The sequence below is a fragment of the Stegodyphus dumicola genome, chromosome 5, assembly GCF_044657685.1.
Source record: "Stegodyphus dumicola isolate Sdum_Otavi_A_Nest chromosome 5, ASM4465768v1".
NCBI classification, from domain to species: Eukaryota; Metazoa; Arthropoda; class Arachnida; order Araneae; family Eresidae; genus Stegodyphus; species Stegodyphus dumicola.
This window is the reverse complement of record NC_140772.1, coordinates 186,529,752-186,555,314: the sequence shown is the minus strand read 5'-3', so window position 1 is coordinate 186,555,314 and position 25,563 is coordinate 186,529,752. Positions and strand designations below refer to the sequence as shown.

Here is a 25,563-nt window from a genome sequence, read left to right as displayed (position 1 = left end):
TCTGTGTCTATCTATTTTACTAATATATTTTCTATTTTGAAGTCTCTCTTATGCATATATATTTAACAAATGTTAATAGTTAAAATTGCTGTGCTACACAATTTTTATCTAATTTGTATGTATAAAAAATTACTTTGTGCATGGTGTCAAACACATAAATATGTAAAATTAAATGATACTCGAAGAAGATTAGGGAAATATTAGGGTTTATTTCAGCAACTGAAAAATGTATGACATTTCATTTGGCCCCCTTCTCATAGTAAAACCATGTATCCATATTAATATTGAACAGAGTTCGTACGGTCCTTAAGAGTCCTTAAGTTTTTTAGAATTGATTTTCAGTCTTTAATTTCGGCTAAAATCAGCAGATAGTTCTTAATTTTAATAATCTGAAATTTCTGTCTGTTTTTACGACTGCCATTTTGAGTGTGAATTAGCATTTTGGAGGAATATTTTTGGCAAAGATTAAATATGGTTATTATTTGAATGGGCAAATAAGTTCACGGGTTATAATTTGTTCCTATTTCTAATATAAAAATGGTGGGATACTCGAGGTTCTGAGCAAGAAGTAGACATAAGCATTTCAAAATTATTTCATCTTTCCTAATGAAGAGCTCTTGAACGACGTTTCACTTTTGGGGATGTGAATTCCTTTATTAAACGGTTCTAAATTTGGAAAGTTTATCAACATTTTGGCAATTCTGAGATCAGTTTCTTTAGAAAATTTTTAATTCTGAGATCTGGGAATTTTCCAATTTTTTCTTTTTTAAACATTGTAACATTGATAAATAAACAAGGTATATTGCAACAAGGCACAATCTACCAAACAGTTCTTAGCAAAAGCAAAATAGCTGTGTAATTAATTGAAAATGTCTTTTTAATTTTTTCATGATAAAAGTCTTTCCCATGTAATTGTCTCAAAGTGCATCAGTTTTCTCTATATAATTAATTTTACACTTTTCCCTCTTTTTTTTTCAAAATATTTCTGCCTTTTTGCTATTACAGAATTGGTAGGGGTAATTTTTCTTTAGGATTTTAGACATTGCAGCTTGGAAAGTTTAGAAGGATTTTGAAGGCAAGATTTATGGACCTACGTTTCTAGAACATTCCAGAAAAATGTGGCAAAGTGAAAAATGTCTTCATGGTATTTACACGTAATGGATGCATTTTACAGAAAGTTTGCGATGAATTTTTTACTTTTTGGAGAACGTCTGGCAGAACAATGAAAACATAATATTTGAATGCCTTACTTCTGACAGTAGAATCTTTTTCTTAACATGATCATCTTCCCTTTATTTTCCCAACTTTTCTCTAGACACAGGCATAGAAAATATCAAAAATGCTTCTAATCAACATGGACATGCATATATTATAGAAAGGAATTTTTTTATTAATAAAGAAATTGAAAACTGACAATTTAAACAATTCATCTAATATGTCTTAATGCATCATACACAGGGCTGGCACTAGGCATTTTCCCACCTGATGCAATCTCTGTGGATCTTAAATTATGTTGTCTAGTGTTCTAAATTCTAAAAATTATGTCATTCGTAGATTTTGTTGCTTGGTGTGTCACTAAATTCTAAAACTTCTGCCATACCGGCTCTATAACTGGCCCTTATCATATATGCTTCATATTTCTTCTGAATGTTTATATTACCAAAGAAATAAAATTAGCAGCTTTTTCTATGCATTCCAAATGCATTTTGATTTTTTAGAATAACAAAAATCTTTAATGAAATCCGAAAATTCTAAAATGAAAAGGAAAGGTGTTGAAGAAAGAAAATACACAAAGAGAAAGAAAATTATTCTTCAAAGATATGTACAGTTATTATTTTAAAAATGACCAGTTGCTTATAATTTCAGCCTTTATTATAATTGACCATCTCTATTTCCTGACCAGAATGAAAATAACTTTGCAATATCGCTGCCAACATTTGAATTTGTTATGATGATAGAGTTACTGAGCCACCTTAAATTAAAATTAAATTGTAAAGTTTTTGACCACTAGTCCACATTTTTAGTTTGAATTTGACTCTTCTTAATTGCATCACCACGAGCTGTAATTGACTCTGTTAGAAACATAAGAACATGCCTTTATGTTGTAAGTTCTTTTTAAATAAGGAGACTTATTTAAACCTTTGTCTGATTTTTCAGTTGCTTTCAGACATAGCAATAATTTTTTTCATGCCTGTCGGGTGGTGGACTATTTAATTTTCACTAAAAAACCCTTATAGGTACATTGTGGAGAGCTTGATAGGTTAGTTGATAAAATACACAGAAACTAGTGAGAATATTGGTTTGTGTATTGGGACAAATTTCTAATCGTTAGAAAAGATGCTTAAAGAAAAGGAAGTCTATATAAATTAGCCAAAATGTGTGGGAAGGCTTCAAAATAAAAACATGCAAAAATATTTTGTTGAGTGTTGTTAATATTGTTTAAGAATCAATGTCATAAATTATATGCAGTTTAAAATGTGAAATTTTATTAGAGTTTGATTTTAATAGTATAGTTTAATAGAGTAATAATTTTTTTAACATATATTGTTAAAAAATAAATAAAATTTAATAGTGGCCGTGTAAATCCATAATGACTAAAGTTATCTAACTACGTAATTTAATTATTTATAACTAGCTGATTACCTTTAAAAATTGTCTCTGCATATTAAAGCGAGTTATTGCCTTTCATTAATGCTTACTGTGGTCACAATATAAAACGCAAAAATGTAAAACTTAACTTTTTGCATCTAGTGAAACTTAATATAAAACAACTTATCACCTCTGGTGCTTTAGTAGCTTATTGGAATCTTAAAGTATATTAATTGATTTACAACCCCTGGAACTCTACATAAAGCTACAACACTAACTGTGTCATACAAAGCCCAATTAACTTTCAAAACTTGCCAACCATGCCTACAACAGAGTTTCAGGTTTGTTCTGATCAGCAGGTCTCTCTCTAGGTAAGCAGCAACAGTGACAACAGCTATTCTTTTGTTATGAATCATGCTGATTATGATTTTACTTTTCATTTTAACCTATATTGTTAAAAAATAGTACATACATAATACAGTCAAAAGTCGTTAATTCGGACACCCATAATCCGGACCTAAGCTAAAAACTTTCTGCGCATGTGCTGCGTTGGCACATGCGCACAGGCGTTTTACGCGTGCGCGTAAGACCTTGACTACTGCGCATATGCATGTGCGCAAGTGCAGAATACGTTTTCGCCTGCGCGTTTAATGTATAACGGACAGTGTAAGCTAAAATTATCTAATTATCTATTTCAGTTAATGTTAATGATTGCGTTGTTACTTAATCTTCGAATTGGATCCCGCTTATTATTTTTTGCAGACTGTAAGAGCAATTTTATAAAAGTAAACTTGAACTTTCGATTATGTCAAATAGAATTTCCAATGCTGGAACTTCCAAAGGATCTACAAAACGAAAGTATGTTTCGATGTCCAACAAACAAAAAGTGGAATTGCTGCAAAAAATGGATAAAGACATGAAGAATGTGACAGAGAGGTTAGTGAAAACGAAAAAATTTCGATTGACAAGTTAGTCGGTATTCTCGGCACAGCAATTAACGGGACTTGAACAGCGGGACTTTGTAACTGAACAAGAAATTATGTCTGTTTATAGAATTAAAGAGAAAGTATTATCACATAAAATGAAGCAACTTAAACAACTTACATTAAAAGAAATGTTTAATAAAGTAAACAAATAAATATTAAGCTTTTTTTTTTTTTTTTTTGTAAATTTTGATACCCTTTAGATCATAATTGTTCTTTATTTCATAAATTACGGTTTCATATTTTTAATTTTAGAATTTCTGCATGCCATCTTACGAGATTTAAACTGATGATCTATAATCCGGAATCGCCGAAGTCCCGACGAGTCCGGATTAACGACTTTTGACTGTAGTCATAAACTTCTTAATAATTATGTTAACTAAGTTATGTTTAGCAATGCATTCTACTTACAGATCTATTTTATTTTTAGATGGTATTACAAAAGTAAAGTTTAACATAGATAATATTTTTAATTGAATTTATTCAGTTCCCATTTCCTCTTAGGTCCTTAATTTTTTTATTAATGGTCCTTAAAAACATGCATAAATATTTTGTTGAGTGTTGTTAATATCGTTTAAGAATCAATGTCATAAATTATATGCATTTTAAACTGTGAAATTTTTGTTAGAGTTTGATTTTAATAGTATAGTTTAATAGAGTAAAAATTTGTTTAACATATATTGTTAAAAAATACTTGATTTTTGTGTGCAGAAATGTGTATGAACCCTGTTGAAAGAATTTCAAGGAAGGTTTAGGCTGTTAAATACTATCACAAATCTGCAAACATTTTAACATAAGGAAAGTCTGAATATATGTCTCTGTAGAATAAAAGCGTAAATATTCCTGTAATTACATTGGAATCTGAGAAAATGAAGAAAATTTTTTAAAATTTTCAAATGGCATCATAAAAATTTTAATTGAATGAAATTTGGCTTATACTTATTCCCACTTTCAAGTACAATGATGAAATGAATATAAAAAATACAAAGTTTTGAAGTTCATTAACGTCTTCAATGTATTTATTGACTTATAACTAGAAGCAGGTATATTTGAAGCCTCAAATCGCATAAATCTTGAAAGATTCAAGAACTTAAATATTTAACTAACTTTTCTTATCATTCAAATTCTAGCCTAAAAAGTCAACCTTTATGCAACCAAAGTTGAAATGATTAATTTTATTGACACTCTATAGAAGCCTTGCTTAAAAAGAATGCAATTATGATTTCAATAGACCAATATCACCTCGTAGCAGCCCTAAATGCCACACTTTTAATTTTCTGGTTCCCTTAGAGAGAGAGTGCTTGAGCGCTTTGCTATAATTAAATAAACCAAATTTTCTGGAGAGTGTTTAGTGTTAGTGTTTATCTATGTGATTATTTCAAGTAATTTTCTTATTTATACAATAATGTATGAGGTATATTATACTAAACTGTCTAAATAAATATAAATATTGTATACTTAATTGTACCTCTTTTATAAAATTAAGTATAAAATTTATAATTATGTAAAAAATTTCTGAAAAACAAGGAATTTTAACTGTTATTAAATTTTTTTTTTTTTTTTTTTTAAATTTAGATTGAGAAAATAAATCTCTAGAGTCACGGATTTTAATTATGTACTTCATTTACTGAATTTTGTTTCTTAAATATAGGTATATTTTTAAAAAACATATTTTAAAATTTATATTTCATAAAATGCAGATTTCAAATTTTGTTTAGTTAAAAACAATCAAAAGCATATAGAAGTCCAAGGTTTAACTAAAATCCTTTAACATTAGTTTTTACTCTCCTTCTGATATATAAAGGATCATTCAAATGAAAGTGGCACTACAGTCAGTTTGAGAAATAGTTTTAATGATATTAATATAAATTAGTATCAGGGCTGTGGAGTCACACATATTTTGGGGTAAAAGGAGTCGGAGCTGGAGTCGCTAAAAATAGGTTGAATTCGACTCCAGTTTTTGTTGGACAGTTTGAATTTGACATTAAATTAAAATGAATTGAAAAAAAATAATGACAAGCTGAGTTATTATTTTTATTTATGAACTATATACATTAATAAATAGTTATTTTCTATTTTATTGACTTATTAATAAATAAATATAAGGGAGGAGAATGGATGTGATATTTGTCATTAGTGATTAAACTGATTCATTTAGTTGCTTCATTTAGTTACAAATCTCACTGGTAAATTTAGGTAAGCAGCAAGAACTCCCCAAATTGATGCCATTCTTAGGAAGCGAGCAGGAAAAGGAGTAATTATTGATCAAGCAACGGGATGACGAAGTACATATTTGATGATAAAGAGAGATGTGAGACATATTTGACAATAAAGATGTTAGAATTAGGAACTTTTTTAGAAGATGTAGATACCATAATGTTTCACTAACAGAAAGACTGTGGAATGATCTTGCAGAATTGAAAACTCTTCTTTACACCATATATAGCCACAAAAAACCTCCAATCTGAAGAATTGACAGGAGACGAGAATGGAAGAATGTGATGTCTGTTCTTTCTGATTGGAGGGTTTATTGCAGAAGGAATCATCAATGAAGAAAAGAGAAACTAGTTTGCTAGACAATGAGATTTTGCTGGGTTCAATATATGTAGATCCGAAACACCGAATTTTCTTGGATGACGAACAAATTAAAAAGGCAAATAAAGCCATCTATAAACTTTCATTAAGAATGAAATTATTCTCAGAACAATTGGAGAATTTGAATCAGAACAGTCAAACTGCAGACATTGCAATTGAGTCTCTATCATACTCTTCCACTGATGAGTTAGATTTTGAGAAATATTTTTGGATAATATTGAAAGGACTAAGGCAAAGCGAATGAAACTAAAGAGCCTTTAGATATAAAAATGAAAAAATACACAAACAAGATTTCTACATGGCCTTTGAAGAACTAGAGAAATAAGATTGCGCTTGCAATATACCTCTTTTAGAACTTATAAAAATCTGTCCTGAAAAGTTAAAAGAAGTACTTCTAACAGTAACAGCTCTTCCTTCTACTCAAGTTAGTATGGAAAGTCTCTTCTCAGCTCTGAATTTTATCAAATCAGATCTATGGCCCTCCAACTTCGTCGACAAAATTTTCTTGCCGAAGCTATACTGTTTCTTAGAAATAACTAATGCCAGTTTTTTTTTTCAGAATAAATGCTAATTAATATAAATAATTTGTTATGACATCAATTTTTTTTCTGTAGCATCTATTACTTCTTTTATATTTAAAAAATAAGCTGTAACCCATGTGTATATGTTTGCGCACACACACATATATACAGTGGTGGCCAAAATTGTGGACACTTTTGAAAATTTTTATGTTTTTTAACTTTGTATGCTTATAGAAAATGTTACGTTTTGCAAAATGCAAACTTGTATATATCATTTTAAAGAGAATTTATTACTGAATTCAATACAAAACACAACATTCAATTATTTGCAATAAAAAAAACGTTATATGTAATTTAATATAAATAAAAAACACAGTTATGAAGTGGTTTGTAATGTCTAGCTTTCCTGGCCAATCACTGTTCTTGTTCTGAGAACCAATCAAATGTTAGTAACTGCCAGTAGAAGCTGACATCATGTTTACACTTGAAACAATTCGTTATTTTGCTTTGTTCTGTAGAAGGAGGACTTGTTTCTTATACACTGCAATTACAAGTAGGAATTTTTGTAAAAACTTTTAATATTTAGTCAAGAAGCAATGGCATCAAGTAAAAGAGTAGATTGGACACCTAGAAAGAGATGTAATATTATTGTGTTACGAGAAAGTGGTCTTTCCTATGCTGAAATTGCAAGACGGGTGGTTCAGTGACTACATCTGGAGTCCGAAAGTTTTGTTTACAATATCAGGAGACAAATTCAATAAAAAACAAAGAAGGACAAGGCCAAAAAAGGTGCACCACATCTATTGATGACAGAAGAATATAAAGACTGTGTCTCCAAGATAGAAAAATGTCATCAGCGGCCATCTGAAGTGATCTGAACGATGCTGGTGTTTCTGTCAGTTCAAGAACAATCAGGAGAAGATTAACAGATGTTGGACTGAGAAGAAGAATTTCACGAAAACAGCCTTATCTTAATTTTCAGCAACGAAAAAAAAAGAAAAAAAGACTACAGTGGGCAAAGGAACACATTAATTGGACAGATGATCAGTGGTCACAAGTTATATGGAGTGATGAAACTAAGATACCGTTATTCGGTAGTGATGGGTGAAAATATGTAAGACGTAGAATAGGAGAAGAACTACATCCTGACTGCATTCAAGCAACTTTCAAGAACCCAGTTAATATTATGATTTGGTCATGCATGTCAGCAGATGGTATTGGTCGCCTTCATGTCATCGATGGGACACTGAATGCCAGAAAATACATTGACACTAATCTAGAACCAAAACTTCTACCTTCCATCAGAGATCTCTTTCCCAACAATGCTTCGTTTATTTTTCAGCAGGATTCTGCACCTTGCCACACGACCAAAATATCGAAAGAGTAGTTTCGTACAAAGAGCATTAAATTGTTGTCATGGCCAGGAAACAGTCCTGACCTCAATCCTATTGAAAATTTGTGGCACCGTTTGAAAACTCTTGTCCGAATGAGGTGCCCATCAAATAAAAAGGAACTAATTGAGGCTATAATTGTTTCCTGGCATCATGCAATAACGAAAGAAGAGCTTAAAACTCTTGTTGGCTCAATGAAACGTTGATGTGAAGCTGTAATCCAAAATAAAGGGTACCCTACTAATTACTGAGAACTCACTGCAATCATCACTATCTAATGTATATCGATAACTATTATCGTTTAACTTTTTTTGTATTGCAAATAATTGAATTTTATGTTTTGTATTGAATTCAGTAATAAATTCTCTTTAAAATGATATATACAAGTTTACATTTTGTGAAACGTAATGTTTTCTATAAGTATACAAAGTTCAAAAACATAAAAATTTCCAAAGGTGTCCACAATTTTGGCCACCACTGTATATGAGGGAGTCGGAGTCGGTCATTTTCCCTACCGACTCCACAGCCCTGATTAGTATACAAAAGAAATAAGTAATACAGATGTAACAGACAGGCTAGACAAAGTCACCTTGTAGGTTGAAACAAGTGTCCCAGCGGTTAACGAGACGATGGATACCCTGGGTGAAGAAGCTCAGGGTTTGGCTGTATAACCAATTTTCAATGGCAGCTTGAACCTCATTATCGTCAGCAAATCACCATCCCTTCAGAGATTTCTTGAGTGGACCAAAGATGTGATAGTCACAGAGGTCTTAAGTGTGATGTTCGAGAACCTCCCAGCGGAATTGCCATAACGTTTGGCATGCCATAGCCACATAAGGATGAGCATTATCATGCAAGATGATAACCCTGCGCAACAGCATGCCACATCGGTGGTTTTTTAAATTCTGTTTCTGCAATGTGGCAGCAGTGACAGTCATGCCCGTAGTAGCTATTCCAACAGTAGTGGGCCATCGACATCAAAGAAGCACATTAACATGACTTTACCAGCTCTAGTGGACGTACGAGCCTTAGCTGGGTGTGGGATGAAGAGTGTCACCATTCCATGCTCATGCTGGCTGAATCAAAGTGATGGTTTCATCAGCGGCAATGATCCTTGAAAGGAATTAGTTCCCCATTTCGTGGTACCACATAAGGCGTTACATGGAAACAGACATGCAATGAATCTTCTGCTCCTCTATTAAATGTTTTGACACCCATTGCGCACAAACTTTGCGGTATTGCAACTTTTCAGGCAGTACTGTGTGCACACTTCCTATGCTCATAGACACTTCTTCCACTATTCACTGATTCATTTTCACGAGACGGTCGCATCTGCAACTGCTTGATGGGTGATCACCGCATGCGCTTGACCAGGTCGCCTGTCATCAGTATATGCTTCTTCCATTATGAAATCCTTACACCATCGGAATACCGATCTGCGTTTCATACATTTCATGCCATACACATTTTGCATTCAATGGTAGATTTCAGAAGCGCTTGCATTTTCTGTTGTTAAAAATTGCACAACCACGCTTTCACAATCTTAGGAGGCATCCATGATGCGAAAAATGCCTTTTAATGTGTTCCGGTGCTAACACATGCATCTGGCGGGATATGACGATATTGCCTGCACTCCCAGCACTATGCCCTCTATAGGCAAATGTGCAGTCATCTTTCTCTTTAAATGGCAGAGTTATTACAGCAATGCCACTTTTATTTAAATGACCCTTATAAAAGATTCACTTCACCTTACTTTCTTCTGAAGGTAGTCCAAAATCCTGAAGAACACTTTTTACAGTATTGTATTGTGGCATTCTACAGGTTCGCGGATTTGGAGTAATTTATGATAACTTTTGATGAAGAATCAAAACACAGTTCATTCGCCAGTATTACACAGGAGAATTTTCCAAAGACACGTTTACAGTCGGCAAAAATCTATGATAAATCACTGAACAATCAGCGAGCCAGCCTTCAGGCTACAACGGAGGAGATAGCTTCATGGCAAAGCACCAAATTTGGCATCCGACTTGGTTCGGTCGTTTTCAAGCTGATCTCTGAACTCGGCATACTCTCTGCTACTGAATTCAAGATACTCTTCTCCACATACAGGCAGGGTATATATAGCTTTATTCTTGCTTTGAGAACAGTCCTGGGGAAAACTAGCAAGAATGTGTTCTAGAATGTTCTCACTCTTTCAATGGCATATTTCCAAGTGGGCAATTTTGTACAAAATCTGGCATCCCTGATCCTATGCGGGAAAGCTTACCTTACCGCCAGCTGGGCATTTCACAACAGTGCTTTATACCAATGCTACAGCAGCAGCACTCAGCCAGACATTGTCCTGGAACAAAAATTAGCACTTGTCGGGGAAATCCACTGTATTCTTTTCCATTGCTCCATGTTTTGTTTTCTAATTAAAAACATTTAAATTAGAAAAATTGTATAAAAGATTTGATAATGTTTTGTGATGTAGATTAGATAAAAGTTTAGGATTCATCTCACTTCTATTTAAAATATTAATAGATAACTTTAAAATTAAAAATGAGTTGGTGTTCAATTTGCAAAAGGTTTTTAATTGGGAAGAAATTTAATATGCATTTTTTAGAGATAGAAATTGAAATGTGATATATTCTTTTATGAAATGCAAGTTATAAAGTATTGTTAATTAATATTTTATTTTCTAATGATAGCTTTAAAATATGCTCTTCATAATATAATTTTTACTTAGTTGTATTAAATTCTTTTATTTGTTAAGTAAAAATATCCTATAACTATACATTAAGTTATGTAAAAAATAAGAGAATTTACACACTTATTAGAAATTCACAAAACATAAAAATTTTTTTGCAGGATTTGATAATTTCTTTATTGAAAAGAAAGTTTTATAATACTGTACAATTAAGATTGAAGTATAAAACAAGATCATAACTATATGATTTAAAAATATCTTTATCATATTAAAAATACCAATTACTAAAATATTAAAACATGTGTTTGAAGAACTTATGAATATACACATAAATTCATAACAAAATATTTTTAAGCAGTCAAATAGCTTAACAAATATTCACACTTTATCTCTAATTATGTAACATGTAATGATTCTATAGCATCGCTTTATATTTATATATGTACATTTAAATAATTTTACAAAATTACTGTAGATAAGGGACTAAGCTGTTTATTTAAATCAGTTATTAAGTCTTTTCTGCAGTTTTGCAATGGTATTCCTCAAACCACCGCGCAGTAACATATCTTCCCCTAATCCTCTATTTTTTTCCAGCACTTCAATTGATTTAGAAAGGAAAGGTACAATGTCAGATATCACTTCAGGTAAAAATTCAGTGATATTGTCCAATACACTAAATCCTCTAGCTGTAGACCATTGAAGCTTTTCGAGAATAAACCACTCAAGAATTGGTATTAATAGGCTTTTGACATAAGTTAAATCCAGGTTTTCTTTGAAGCATGCAAATATTTTTCTCATTAATTTCCACAGATATTCACTTAAAGAATCATTATGTTTCATATAAAGTTCCATTGCATTTTTCAGAATGACAGTAACTATTTCTTTTCTGTGGATGGAAGGAGTAATTTTAAATATTTCATAGCATACTTCAAATCCATTTAAAGTATTTGGTGTCTTTTTTGAAAGTATATATACTCTCATGAGATCTAAAATAAAATGAAATGCATCCAGACTGAGGCCTTCTGGATTTTGCAAAATTGTATTCATACAGAGCTTTGTTATTGGATTATTTATGGCTGGATATAAACCAGTGTAATGAACAAGTAAATCCTTTATTTCTCTTTCAATGCACTTATCATTCCTGTAGTCTAATTTAAAGAGACCTCTGAAATAACTTGGTAAATATTCTTTAATTGAACAAGATAAAATTGACTGAAGGGTTTTATCTTTAGGAAATATTGTGTGTGGAAAAACACTTCTGTCTAGAAGCTGAGCGAGGATACTTTCACCACCAGATGTATGTAAAACAGGAGAACAATATTCAACTAAATGTGATGCAAGTTGATAAATATGATCTAAAACTTGAGTGTTACATTCATGCTTTATTCTTGCAGCAATGCAAGGAACAAAGTTTTTAAAATAATGCTGTACCTTATTCTTCAAAAGACTTTTTTCATGGAAACTTTGACATTTATCATATGTCTCACCAATTGTACGAAAAAATCTGATAGATAGATAAATATGATCGGCTATTCCAAACATTAAATTTTTTGTTAAAGGAAAACAGTTTAAAATTTCATTTTGTTGTAATGTTTTGGTTGTCAATTCTTGCATACTATCACTGGGTGATTGCGTATAAATTACACATTTCAGCCATGACTGAAAAACTATGATATTAAAATCAGGTAATTTTGACTTTAATTCATTTACCAAATTTAAATCATCTAAAATAAAACATAAGTAGCGACACTTTATTGAATTATTTATATTCTCTCTACTTCCAAAACAATAAAAGATGCTGAGAGTATTATGAGAAATACAGTTTGCTAATACTGAAGAATATTTGCACACTGAACTTGTTAATGTGGCAGCAATATCAGCAACAACAGGAGGAGGTGTATTGGTAATAGCTATCTTTTCAATAAATGGGTAAATATTGTTAAAAATAAATTGAAAAAATCCCACATATTGTGCTTCTGTTGTAGTAGACTCCATATTATTATTACCTATAATATTTCTAACTCTTTCAACGATGCTGACAAAAATACCAAGAATATAATTTAATTCACTTATACCACAAGATGATAGAAGTACAGAAAATCCAGAACCAATAAGTTGATATTCAGATAAATTTAAACTACTCTTTTCAAATATATCACTCATATTATCAATATAGACTAGTAATAAATTCATGATGTTTGTTTTATGCATGCTGTCTCTAATTACAGTAGCGTAGTCATCACAAGCAGAATTAAAAAACTGGGCAATTTTTTTAACTGATTCTCCTACATCATAACTTTTTTTTTGACAAATTGTTATTAAAGTAAATAATGCTTTCCATGAAACTGTTTGCTTCCGAGGGTTAGAAGTTGTTTCAACAATTGCAGCTAATTCAGATATTTTAGAAATCACTTCCATTTGCCCAGCTGCAGCCACTGCAAGAAGCAGAGTAAAACTGTTCTGTAATCCAACTTCAGATAAATCTCTTATTTTTTTTGGAAAAAATTTGCTATAGATACGCCCTTTTAAAGAACGCCATAAACTGCTGTCAGGAACATTACTCTTAAGAAGTATGCTTAGTATTTTTAAATACAGGGCATAACTATTTTCATTTCCTGTTGAAGAATTAGCACAGTCAAGATTAATTATAAATTCAAACCAAGAGGATGAACTCTGGAACAAATAGGAAAGATCTTTCACTTCAACTCCAGAAAGACAGAATATTTCATCAAATTTTCTAATATAGAAGTCAGTTAATGGCAACAAGATGTCTCCTGTAGGCTCCCATAATAAAACTAATTTAATACAGTAAGACAGCAAAGAACGTAATGATTTTTCACTGATAGTTGAGCCATTTGAAAGCAAATTCTGCATTATAAACTTGGTTACTATATATCCACTTTTTGGTCTTTTATCTTCACATAATTTTCCATATGCATCATATTTGTAAAGAGATGCAATATAAGTTGTGAGCCATAAGAAAGGCTCTAAAATGTCATCAAAATTAACTTGCTTGCTGTTCAGATAAAATATATCGATTGATAAATTATCATTTGAAGACTCAGTGGAGTTGGTTTTAAACAGTCTTTGAATAGCATTTAAATAAACATTCCAAAATTTATTCCCATCCAGAATTATATAATTTTTATCCAGTATATAAATTAACATGAGCCAGAACTCTTCAACACATTTACACATGAATGGCGAGTTACTGATGCTAGAACTATTTCGGTAAATACTAACAGCTTTGCATAAGAAATCACTCACGATCATCATTGATACTTGAATAAATGGATTTAATTCATCTAGATCATTACAAAATATTTCAGTTTGACTCATTTTCGGCGGGAACACTTCACTGATTAGCAAGAGAATTGCAAGAGTATTCCACCATATATCTAAGCATAAATGAAAATAATGATAATAATAAAAAGCACTTTTACTAATGTCAGAATTAAAATCCCCAATCTGATTTAAATTAGCTATATTGCCTATACGACCAACAAATAACAGTAAGCCTTTAAGTTCTTTCAATAATTTTACAAGAAAGCTTGGTATATGAGAGGATTCTGTCAAGATTTCACGAGTTCCGTTGCAGAATTTTTCATTTAAAAGTTGGATATTTGTTTGTATGTAAATGAGGGACTTGCATACATTTTTTCGTAAGCATTCAATATCCTTAATATTTTGTGAAAAGTTTGAATTTTCTAAGGCCATATCTTTAATTATAAAAAATGTTCTTTTTATTTCTGCAAATATGTGATGCATGTTAACCCACATAGTACACTGAGCTGTAAAGCATTTACCAAACAAAATAACTGTAGTTTCTTTAGGTATGTGTAATTGTTGATTTAAAAGTCTCTGAAAGTAGCCACTGGTTAAGTAACTGTAAGAATTACTTCCTTTGCATGCAAACCATGGTATATTTTCAGGTGAGTATAATGTTTCATAATCAGCATTATAAGTTACTTCAGAAAAATCAGCTAGAGTTCCAGATAAAGTAAATGCCATTTCAAATCCTGTAAAAAAATTAAACTATTAGAAATCATGAAAACTGAAGCTAGTCATAAAGCTGGAAGAACACAGCTTCTGGGGAGAAACACTGTTGTTGCAAAAATGCATAAAAAATTAATAGCCAAATGATTAAAATGTTGAAAACCAATAGTTCAACTTAGGTTCAAATTTTGAGGAGGCTGTCTGCATGAGTGCTTGCATGTTTTTTTCCAGTTGTAATACAGGACAGTTTCCTTCGAGTTCTTCACTAAAGCATCCCTTCCCTTAAGCAAATAGCTAACACATGCTTTGTGTTATTGAATTAAACAAACAAAAAGTAATAATACATTGCATAAAAACAGGTTGCATTAACAACAGTTTGCAATATTATTTTTTTCATTTTATCCATAATTATTTCAATTTCTGTTTTCATTAACATATTCTTTTTTTATGTCGTAAGCATACACATTTTTAAATAAGACTGGATTAAATTTTATGAAATCTGTTTAAATAAGTGTTTATTTTGAAATATATTAGTAATAGTACAGGACTGAAAATATGTTAGTAGTAGCATGAGAAAGCCTCTCGGTTTGCCTACAGTTGTTTCACATCACATGAACTATGCCTTCCTTTCCTCATTAAGTTCACTGATAACTTCTGAATGACACAAAAGAAATCATTCACAGTATTGAACTCAGTTATAGAAAGCTATTTATTTGTGAAAAAAAAAAAAAGAGATTGCAAAGACAAAAAAAAAAAAAAAAAAAAAAAAAAAAAAAAAAAAAAAAAAAAGAAGACACCAGTGATCATTAATTCTTATTCAACTATTTTTTCCTTACCTTTTTTTGTGAAATTAGAAATATTTGTAGCCTAGATTTAGAATTCTAAATTAAGATTGTTCTACTATTACTATAGGTAATAATGATAAAAATATTACACAAATAGATTTAACTAAATGTCAAAAACTACAGAATAAAATAATACTTATACAGTCAAAAGTCGTTAATCCGGACTCGTCGGGACTTCGGCGATTCCGGATTATCGATTTTTCCGGATTATAGATCATCACTTTAAATCGCGTAAGATGGCATGCAGAAATTCTAAAATTAAAAATATGAAACCGTAATTTATGAAATAAAGAACAATTATGATCTAAAGGGTATCAAAATTTACAAAAAAAAGCTTAATATTTATTTGTTTACTTTATTAAACATTTCTTTCAATGTAAGTTGTTTAAGTTGCTTCGTTTTATGTGATAATACTTTCTTTTTAATTCTATAAACAGACATAATTTTTTGTTCACTTACAAAGTTCCGGTGTTCAAGTCCCGTTAATTGCTGTGCCGAGAATACCGACTAACTTGTCAATCGAAATTTTTTCGTTTTCACTAACCTCTCTGTCACATTCTTCATGTCTTTATCCATTTTTTGCAGCAATTCAACTTTTTGTTTGATGGACATTGAAACATACTTTCGTTTTGTACGATCCTTTGGGAGCTCCAGAATCAAAAATTCTATTTGACATAATCAAAAGTTCAAGTTTACTTTTATAGTATTGCTCTTACAGTGTGCAAAAAATAATAAGCCGGATCCAATTCGAAAATTAAGGAACAACGCAATCATCAACATTAACTGAAATAGATAATTAGATAATTTTAGCTTACACCGTCCGTTATACATAAAACGCGCACGCGAAAACGTATTCTGCGCTTGCGCACACGCAAATGCGCAGTCGTAAGAGGTCTTACGCGCACGCGTAAACGCCTATGCGCATGTGTCAACGCGGCGCATGCGCAGAAAGTTTTTAACTTTGAGGTCCGGATTATAGATCATTCCGAATTATGGGCGTCCGAATTAAGGACTTTTGACTGTAGTACAACTGATGGATTTAAGTGTAAAGTTTTAAACAGTTTGATTTCTGTATTTATAAGCTTATATTTAAAATAAATAAAATGGTTTTTTTTTTTTTTTTTTTCCCAGTCAGCTTAAGCAGATCTAGAAACAGCATAAAGAGAATGTATAAATAACTTAAAAGTAAAAGAAACTATATTTGTATTTCTTTAGAGATGAAAGAATGAAATAGGATCTTTTATTGTATAATAAAATGTATACACAAGGAATACATTAAATAGTGCCTATAAAATGCACAAAACTTGTTATTGAGCCATTTCTGAAATCAACCATATTTCTCAGGTTATAGACAAATATCTATTTTACACTGTTTAAGATCAGTACTACACAAAAGCAAAATTGCCTGGAATGTGAGATTTCATATAGAAAATGTCACTGTATGTAATATGACTGTGTTTGCAAAGACATAAAGATTTGAAATACATGATAAAGACTTAAAACAATTATCACATAAATCCTGTTGTGCATATTAATCATTCTATATATAAAAAAAAATGCAAATTGCACAGAAAATACTTTTGCAGTAACACAATGATTCTCAGCTATTTTAATATATTTAATTGAACACTGAAATTAGTGAAGGCTCTTTAAATGCCAATAACTGCTGTAAATGACTGCTAATGAAATTTGGTTATAAATTTGCCAATGAAAAGAAAAAATTAAGAAAACTGAGCTGACTTATGAAGAAGTTAAATCAGCTGAAAACTGTTTGCTAAAATTAATTTAGCAGGAAAGTTGCCTGAAGAAAAATGAAAATCTTGAAAAACATGGAAATATGTCATTGTTCGACTTAGAACAAAGCTTTTCTTGCGAGATGAAGAAGAAAATTTCAAGTGCCCCATATTGTTGCCCGGAAGCCATAAGATTATTTATTGACTGGTAAAGCAAAAGCATTGTAAACTACAACATGCAGGACTTCGAGCTCTGATTGCCAATTTGAGAGAAAATTACTGGATTATTTCGATCAATAAATTAGCAAAACAAATTAGCTCTAGGTATTTCATGTAAAAGATTCAAAGCCAAACCTACAAAACCACCTTTTCATAGGGACAGAATAAAGGCTGCTGCAGTTTTCGAAGGTTCAGGGATTGATCTCGCAGGTTCTGGTGAAAAGACATGGGTTGTACTTTTTACCTGTGCCATTTATAGGGCTGTTCATCTTGAATTAGTCTGTATACAGAAGTTTTTATTTTGGTTTTAGAAGATTCTTTTCTCAAAGAGGTGTGTAAATATAATCTACACTGACAATGATACAAACTTCATTGACAATGCTTGAAGAAATTTGGATTGGGAGAAGGTCATGTCATTTTTCACTATCAAGAAAATCAAATGGAATTTCAACCCTCCAACAGCCGCCTGGTGAGGAGGATGGTGGGAGCGCATGATTAGCATGTTGAAAGAGATGCTAAGAAGAATTTTAGGCAGGAAAAGTCTTGACTATGAACAGTTGGAAACTATGTTTGAGAAGCTACAATAAACTCTAGGCCACTTACATACACTGAAGTGACAAAAGTCATGGGATAGCAATATACAAATATACAGATGGCAGTAGTATCGCGTAGAAAACGTATAAATGCGAAGTGCTTTGGCAGGGCTTTCATTTGTGTTCAAGTTATTCATGTGAAGAGGCTTTGACATGATTATGGCCGCACGACGAGAATTAACAGACTTTGAACGCGGAATGGTAGTTGGAGCTAGACGCATGGGTCATTTCATTTCGGATATCGTTAGGGAATTCAACATTCCGAGATCCAGTGTCAACAGTGTGCCGAGAGTATCTAATTTCAGGCATAACATCCCACCACGGGCAGCGCAGTGGCCGACCACCTGCACTTAACGACCGAGACCAGCGACATCTGCGTAGAGTTGTCAATGTTCACAGACAAGCAACACTGCGTCAAATAACCGCAGAAATCAATGTGGGACGTGTCTGATAGGACAGTGTGGTGAAATTTGTCTTCCTTGGGCTATGCCAGCAGAATACCGACTCGAGTGCCTTTACTGACAGCACGACATCGCCTGCAGTGACTCTCGTGGGCTCGTGAGCATAGGTTGGTCCCTAAACGAATGGAAAACCGTGGCTTGGTCAGATGAGTCCCGATTTCAGTTGGTAAGAGTTGATAGTAGGGTTCGAGTGTGCCGCAGACCCCACGAAGCCATGGACTCAAGTTGGCAACAAGGCACTGTTCAAGCTGGTGGTGATACCATAATGGTCTGGGCTGTTTTTACATGGCATGGACCTTTGTGCCTTTGGTGCAACTGAACCGATCATTGACTGGAAATGGATACCTTCAGCTACTTGGAGATCACTTACAGCCATTCATGGACTTCACATACTCAAACAACGATGCGATTTTTATGGATGACAATGCGCCATGTCACCGGGCCACAGTTGTTCGCGATTGGTTAGAAGAACATTCTGGACAATTCCAGTGAATGATCTGGCCACCTAGATCGCTCGACATAAATCCCATAGAACATTTATGGACATCATCGAGAGGTCAGTTCGTGCCCAAAACCCTGCACCGTCAACACTTTCACAGTTATGGACATCTATAGAATCAGCATGGCTCAATATTCCTGCAGGGGACTTCCAATGACTTGTTGAGTCCATGCCACGTCGAGTTGCTGCACTTAACCGGACAAAAGGAGGACCGACAAAAAATTAGGAAGTATCCCATGACTTTTGTCACTTCAGTGTATACTGAAGACAATTCGGAAGGTCTGAAGCCATTAACTCCTGCTTGCTTCTTTCTTACAAAGTATTCTTAGCAGTGAAACAACTGGTTTACATGAAATTGACAGTAAAAGCCTAAATATAAGATTGTATTTTGCACAAAAATTAAGGCGGGATTTAAGAATAAGATTTCGGAATAAGTATTTAGCAACGTCGCTTCATAAAGCTAAGAGCCGGAAAGCTTGCATGTTTTTTTCCAGTTGTAATACAGGACAGTTTCCTTCGAGTTCTTCACTAAAGCATCCCTTCCCTTAAGCAAATAGCTAACACATGCTTTGTGTTATTGAATTAAACAAACAAAAAGTAATAATACATTGCATAAAAACAGGTTGCATTAACAACAGTTTGCAATATTATTTTTTTCATTTTATCCATAATTATTTCAATTTCTGTTTTCATTAACATATTCTTTTTTTATGTCGTAAGCATACACATTTTTAAATAAGACTGGATTAAATTTTATGAAATCTGTTTAAATAAGTGTTTATTTTGAAATATATTAGTAATAGTACAGGACTGAAAATATGTTAGTAGTAGCATGAGAAAGCCTCTCGGTTTGCCTACAGTTGTTTCACATCACATGAACTATGCCTTCCTTTCCTCATTAAGTTCACTGATAACTTCTGAATGACACAAAAAATTAGGAAGTATCCCATGACTTTTGTCACTTCAGTGTATACTGAAGACAATTCGGAAGGTCTGAAGCCATTAACTCCTGCTTGCTTCTTTCTTACAAAGTATTCTTAGCAGTGAAACAACTGGTTTACATGAAATTGACAGTAAAAGCCTAAATATAAGATTGTATTTTGCACAAAAATTAAGGCGGGATTTAAGAATAAGATTTCGGAATAAGTATTTAGCAACGTCGCTTCATAAAGCTAAGAGCCGGAAAGAAACTTTAAGAATCTTTAGGAGGTTGTTCTCTTAGAAACTGATGGCAAGCATATCAACTAGAATTTAAAAATTGTCATTGAAGTCTTTTCTGGAGCAGGTGGGCACTCAAGAGTTGCCAGAGTGAGAACAGCTGATGGAGAGAAGTTAAGACCATTCCAGATACTTTATCTGTTAGAAATCAATAGTTTGGAAAAGTTACCATTCATTGCTCAAGATACTTGAAGGGATGAAAGCGTCTCTACGGCCTATGGTTCAGATTGCAGTGAAGATGATGATTCTTCACTCAATTTCCCAGATTTTGTCACTAAAGCTGGTTGATGTGTTAAAATTCCCAACAGAGTTGATTTATAACTTTTGTAGCAATTTAAAGGTGTCCTACAAGTTTCAAAGCGGGAGGTTGTTTGAGTAATACCAGTTACAACTCAATTCTGTCCAAGTTTTTTATGTTTTCAAAATAAGCTCTATTGTTTTTGTAAATATACTGCTTCTAAATTTTGTAAATATCTGCAATTAAAGTGTTTTTTCATATTAAATTCATAGTTATGTTTGAATCTTTTAAAATCCGGTCCTGATAACAGAAGAGTACCAAAATTTGTTTCTCTAAAGAAGAAAATGAACTTAAAGGAATGGATTTTTTTCCATGCCTGATTAACAGATGCTTGTAGACATGCTCATAACAACTTAAGCAATGTTAACATAAAATGAAAAATATTTTCACATCTGGTGTATTTGCTACAAAACAAATATTTCCGTTTTATGTCCCTTAAAGCTTTATTGTATAAGAAATGAATACAATGTTCTTGAAGTATTATATTAATTTTCAAATTAACAATATTTTCATTTAATAAACATAGATTAAATTTTTAGGAGTACTGAAAGTAGAATAGAAATGGTGGAAAAAAAGGTGCAAAGAAAATAATTTTATGCACATAAGAATATCAGTAAATTATATCAATGTAATCATTTTTCTTAGTTTTTAAATGGATACCTTTTGTTAGCTCTGCTATGTCTCTTGATAGGATGCATCTTGAAAGTAAATTATTTAATTAGTTGTGCTAATTTCATGACTGAAATCGGAAATTATATATTTTTAAATGCAAGATAAGAGTTATTTAAGAAGTTCCAAATAAATTACATTATTTAAATTTTACACAAAAGTATAATAAGAACATGCCCAAAATGATAGTCTTATTATTAGTAACAGTTATTGTTATGGTAATTATTACAAAAATCATAAAATTAAATTAAAAAATTATTTTACTAACCTCCCGGATACAAAATTTGGTACTATTCGGTTTTGAGGGCTGTAAAAAATCACCAAACTATTGTTGATGCCAATGCTGACAAAAATAATTGCGGCAAGAAAGGAAGTATAATAGTAAATAACTATCTAAGATTGATGTTTTAATTTAGATGAAAGGGTTAATTTCATATACTTTTTTTATTATTATAATTTATATGAAAAAGGCTAAACATGACTGAATGGAAGCATAAGAGTAAATAGCTATTTCAGTTCATTATTATAATTTGTATAAAAATTGCTAAACATAACTGAATGGATGCCTGCATCACTATTTCGCTACCGACTTATCGCTAAAGCATAATTTCATCTCGTTGGTTGTTCAAACGTAATCTTCTATAATGAATGATGCCTTTTCTTTGAAAATATTCTCAGTAACGTGCAGAATCGCCCACTCATTTGATTGCCGCTTTTTACAAATGTTAAAAACAATTGGATTTTTGTCAATTTTCTTTTACTTTTTAAGTGAAGATAGGTCGATGTGTACATAGATAAAGTCAAGGGTGTGCGCAGTGCCATTTTTGTGCAATTCTAGGATTTTTTTAAGTGAAAATAGATTGATGTGCACAAGGATACCGAGTCTGTGCAATTCTTAAAAACGCGTCAAGCAGTGGGGGATTCTGCACTTTACCCAAAATTCTATTGCCGACTTTTCGTCATGGACAATTCCCAAATTGTTAAATCCATAGGATATCAAAAAAGGATTTAAGAATTAAACTAGTATGTCAATGGCATTTTAAGAAATATAGAACTATATAAACTTACACAATCTGAAATCAATCAACGCGTACGCTAGATTTGACGTGCTGTAAAATGGGTACGTTTGCTAGATTTGGTGCTTTTGAGCATACGCTTTCGCTGCAATTTTTTACGGCCCTCAAAACTGAATAGTACCCAAAATTTCTAATTCCCAATTCTCAAAAATTAAAAAATCAGAAATCTGAAAATTTCACCTACCATCAATGAAGCATGCAATTACATTTTTTGCCTAATATTCTTATTTCTCAAAACTAAAATGACACTTTTATCAAAAAAGAGGCTGTCTTATGAACAGGGCTTTAATTGTCTGTTCAAAATGATGTACTGAACGGTTATGTGAATATGGCAAAGCACACGAGGACTATCAGCCTAAGAGAAGGAATGCTTTCGTGGCAGCCCTTTTAATGGAAACTGGTTTATATGCACAATACACATAGGAAACACCATGAAAACATAAAAATATAAAACTATATAAACTTACACAATCTAAAATCAACGCATACACTAGATTTGGCACGCTGTTAAATGGCCGTGTTTGCTAGATTTGGCACTTTTGTGCATACATTTTCGCTGCAATTTTTTACGGCCCTCAAAACCGAATAGTATCCAAAATTTCTAGTTCCCAATTCTCAAAAATTAAAAATTCAGAAATCTGAAAATTTCACCTACCATCAATGAAGTATACAATTACATTTTTTGCCCAATATTCTTATTTCTCAAAACTAAAATGACACTTTTATCAAAAAAGAGGCTGTCTTATGAACAGGGCTTTAATTGTCAGTTCAAAATGATGTAACGAAAGGTTATTTGAATATGGCAAAGCACACGAGGACTATCAGCCTAAGAGAAGGAATGCTTTCATGGTAGCCCTTTTAAGGGAAGCTGGTTTGTATGCACAATACACATAGGAAACACTATGAAAACTAACCATGCAGCCAGCCCGTTTGTATTAGAACTCAGATCAAACTTCCAGTATTCAGCAGTCTTCACCACTTGGCTACTAGTGCAGCCTGACTAGTACTTGGCTACTAGTACTAGTCAGAAGTACTGAACAATTACATCTAAATTTCATGGAGTATATGAATTACTAAAATTGACTTGAGTTCATACAACTAAATATTTAAATTTCTCACTGGCTTCCAGAAACAAGAAATATTCTTTAATGCTTCAAAAATGAAGATTTTTGTTATCCACACCTTTCCAGGATTACAGAAGCTGTTTGTACATTTTTTAGAAAATTTTCCTTGTAATAAAAAAATATTTTACCAAAAATTTTTGTGTTTCAATTGTTCTGTTTGATAAGCCTTATGTTTTCACTACCTTTCTACATTGTCGTAATTCAAAAAATAATAGAGCCTTTTATGGTGTCAGAAGAGGTATTTTATCTCATTCCTTTTGAACAGCTTTCCAAAGTCCAAGGAGGATCGTAGGTCGATGTTTGGACAATCTGCTTTTTTAAAGTCCAAAAGTGCATATGTTCCTGATAATATGTAGAACTGATATTAACATTTTTCTCCACACTCTTTATTTTTAATTTCCCATTATATGAAAAACCAGCAACAATCATAAATCCCTTTGAAAAACTTCCTTTAGATTCTTTGAACCATGTTTTGAGATTTCTAATGTCCTTTGAAGATAACAATAGATCTCTTTTTATTGCAGTTATTTAAATACACCCAAGATCTATCTATTTTGACAACATTTTTGACCAGATAAATGTTTCTCCTAAAGAATTCTGCCGTGCGTTCTGCATGCATTCGGCGATATGTCATAAAGACAACGTATATTATATTTTCTCGCCTTTTTAAGATTCAAATCAGTATTAGTTGACAGTGAGCATTTTAATGATTTTGCTACTGACCCTTGGTGAAGTTTCTTTTAACATTAAATATCTTACCTTTGTAAAATTCGAAACATTCCATTTTTTCCTTGGTTATTATTTGGAACAATTTTTCTACTTGAAGCAACACTTTGACGTTTTTTTCTTTTCTTGTTGACTACCTATCCTAGCTTTGGATTTTGAAAAACCATGGATTTCACAGTGTTTTGTAATAACTAGATAGAAATAATTTTCTTCGGAAAGACACATACATAGACTTCGATCCATTTGCATGAAAACAAACTGTCAGGTAGTAGATGATAATTAATTCTTTCAAAAATATAGCTACAGTTAAACAAATTTCTAAGCAGACGAATTTTTTTATAGCAAAGGAAAATCATCTAAAAAATGTGCGAACAGCCTCTGCATTCACATTACATTGAAAACTACCACATATCATACCATGGTAAAAAATTTTATTCTCCACAAATCAGCGAACAAATATAACAAAAACAGTATCAACAACAACAACAACGAAAAAGCACTAAATTACTAAAAAACTGTATGAATCAAAATTCCACTCCTACTGAAGTCAAATGGGAATGACTGAATGTATAACAAAATTATTTAAATACTTACACAAAGAAAATTAATTTGATAGAATTAATTGAGAAGGTAAAATCCTAGCAGCCTTGGCGCGATTTTGAAAATTATCGCCAACACCAAAAATGAAACAAAGAACGTCTATATACTATGTGTGTATATAGATAATAATATAACTATATATATTTTTTAAATGACCCGTTTACTGCTCATCATAAAGTAGCCAAATCCCGTGTGCACCGGATACTAGGATTAAACCGAAATGAATTGATAGAATTAAATGACAAAAATGAATTGATAGAAATTAATTAAAATTAATTTGATAGGAAAAAAAAAATCTGAAGTTTACATAGTTCAATTAAGTTTATTTGAGGCTGAAGAATAAAACTAAAAATTTAACACAGTTGCATATATATTATTCTAGTTGAAATTAAAATGACAAATTACCAGAATTGTTGCCTAAAAGCTTGAGTTTATATATAACACTGAGAGGAGAAATTACCTTACAGACACTCACGATAATTTAAATAAATTTACGCGGTTTTTAACTTACGGCTACGGTTAACTTTCATATTCAGCTCGGATTCAAAATTATATGTCATTCTTACATTCTTAACCGGTTTCCCATTAAATTTTAGAAACAGAAAGCTTAATTTGTAAAGTTTTCCTCTTGTATGATCATATTATGTTATTTTATTGTTAATAAATTTTTTTAAAATTCATTCTGAAACTGTTTAACTGTTAAATCTAAAACTATTTCCCCACTTTCGTTTTGAATAG

The 25,563-nt window shown here is 31.9% G+C and overlaps 1 protein-coding gene across 1 annotated transcript; it reads right to left on the bottom strand.

The window, feature by feature from the left end:
• Positions 1–10,931: 10,931 nt before the first annotated feature.
• Positions 10,932–25,360, bottom strand: LOC118205389 (protein MMS22-like). The gene is made up of 2 exons (XM_035377679.2): positions 25,231–25,360; positions 10,932–14,787 (listed from the first exon to the last, which is right to left on the bottom strand). Exon 2 carries the CDS (start codon positions 14,777–14,779, stop codon positions 11,270–11,272), a length of 3,510 nt encoding a protein of 1,169 aa, XP_035233570.1. The 5' UTR covers positions 14,780–14,787; positions 25,231–25,360; the 3' UTR covers positions 10,932–11,269.
• Positions 25,361–25,563: the final 203 nt, after the last annotated feature.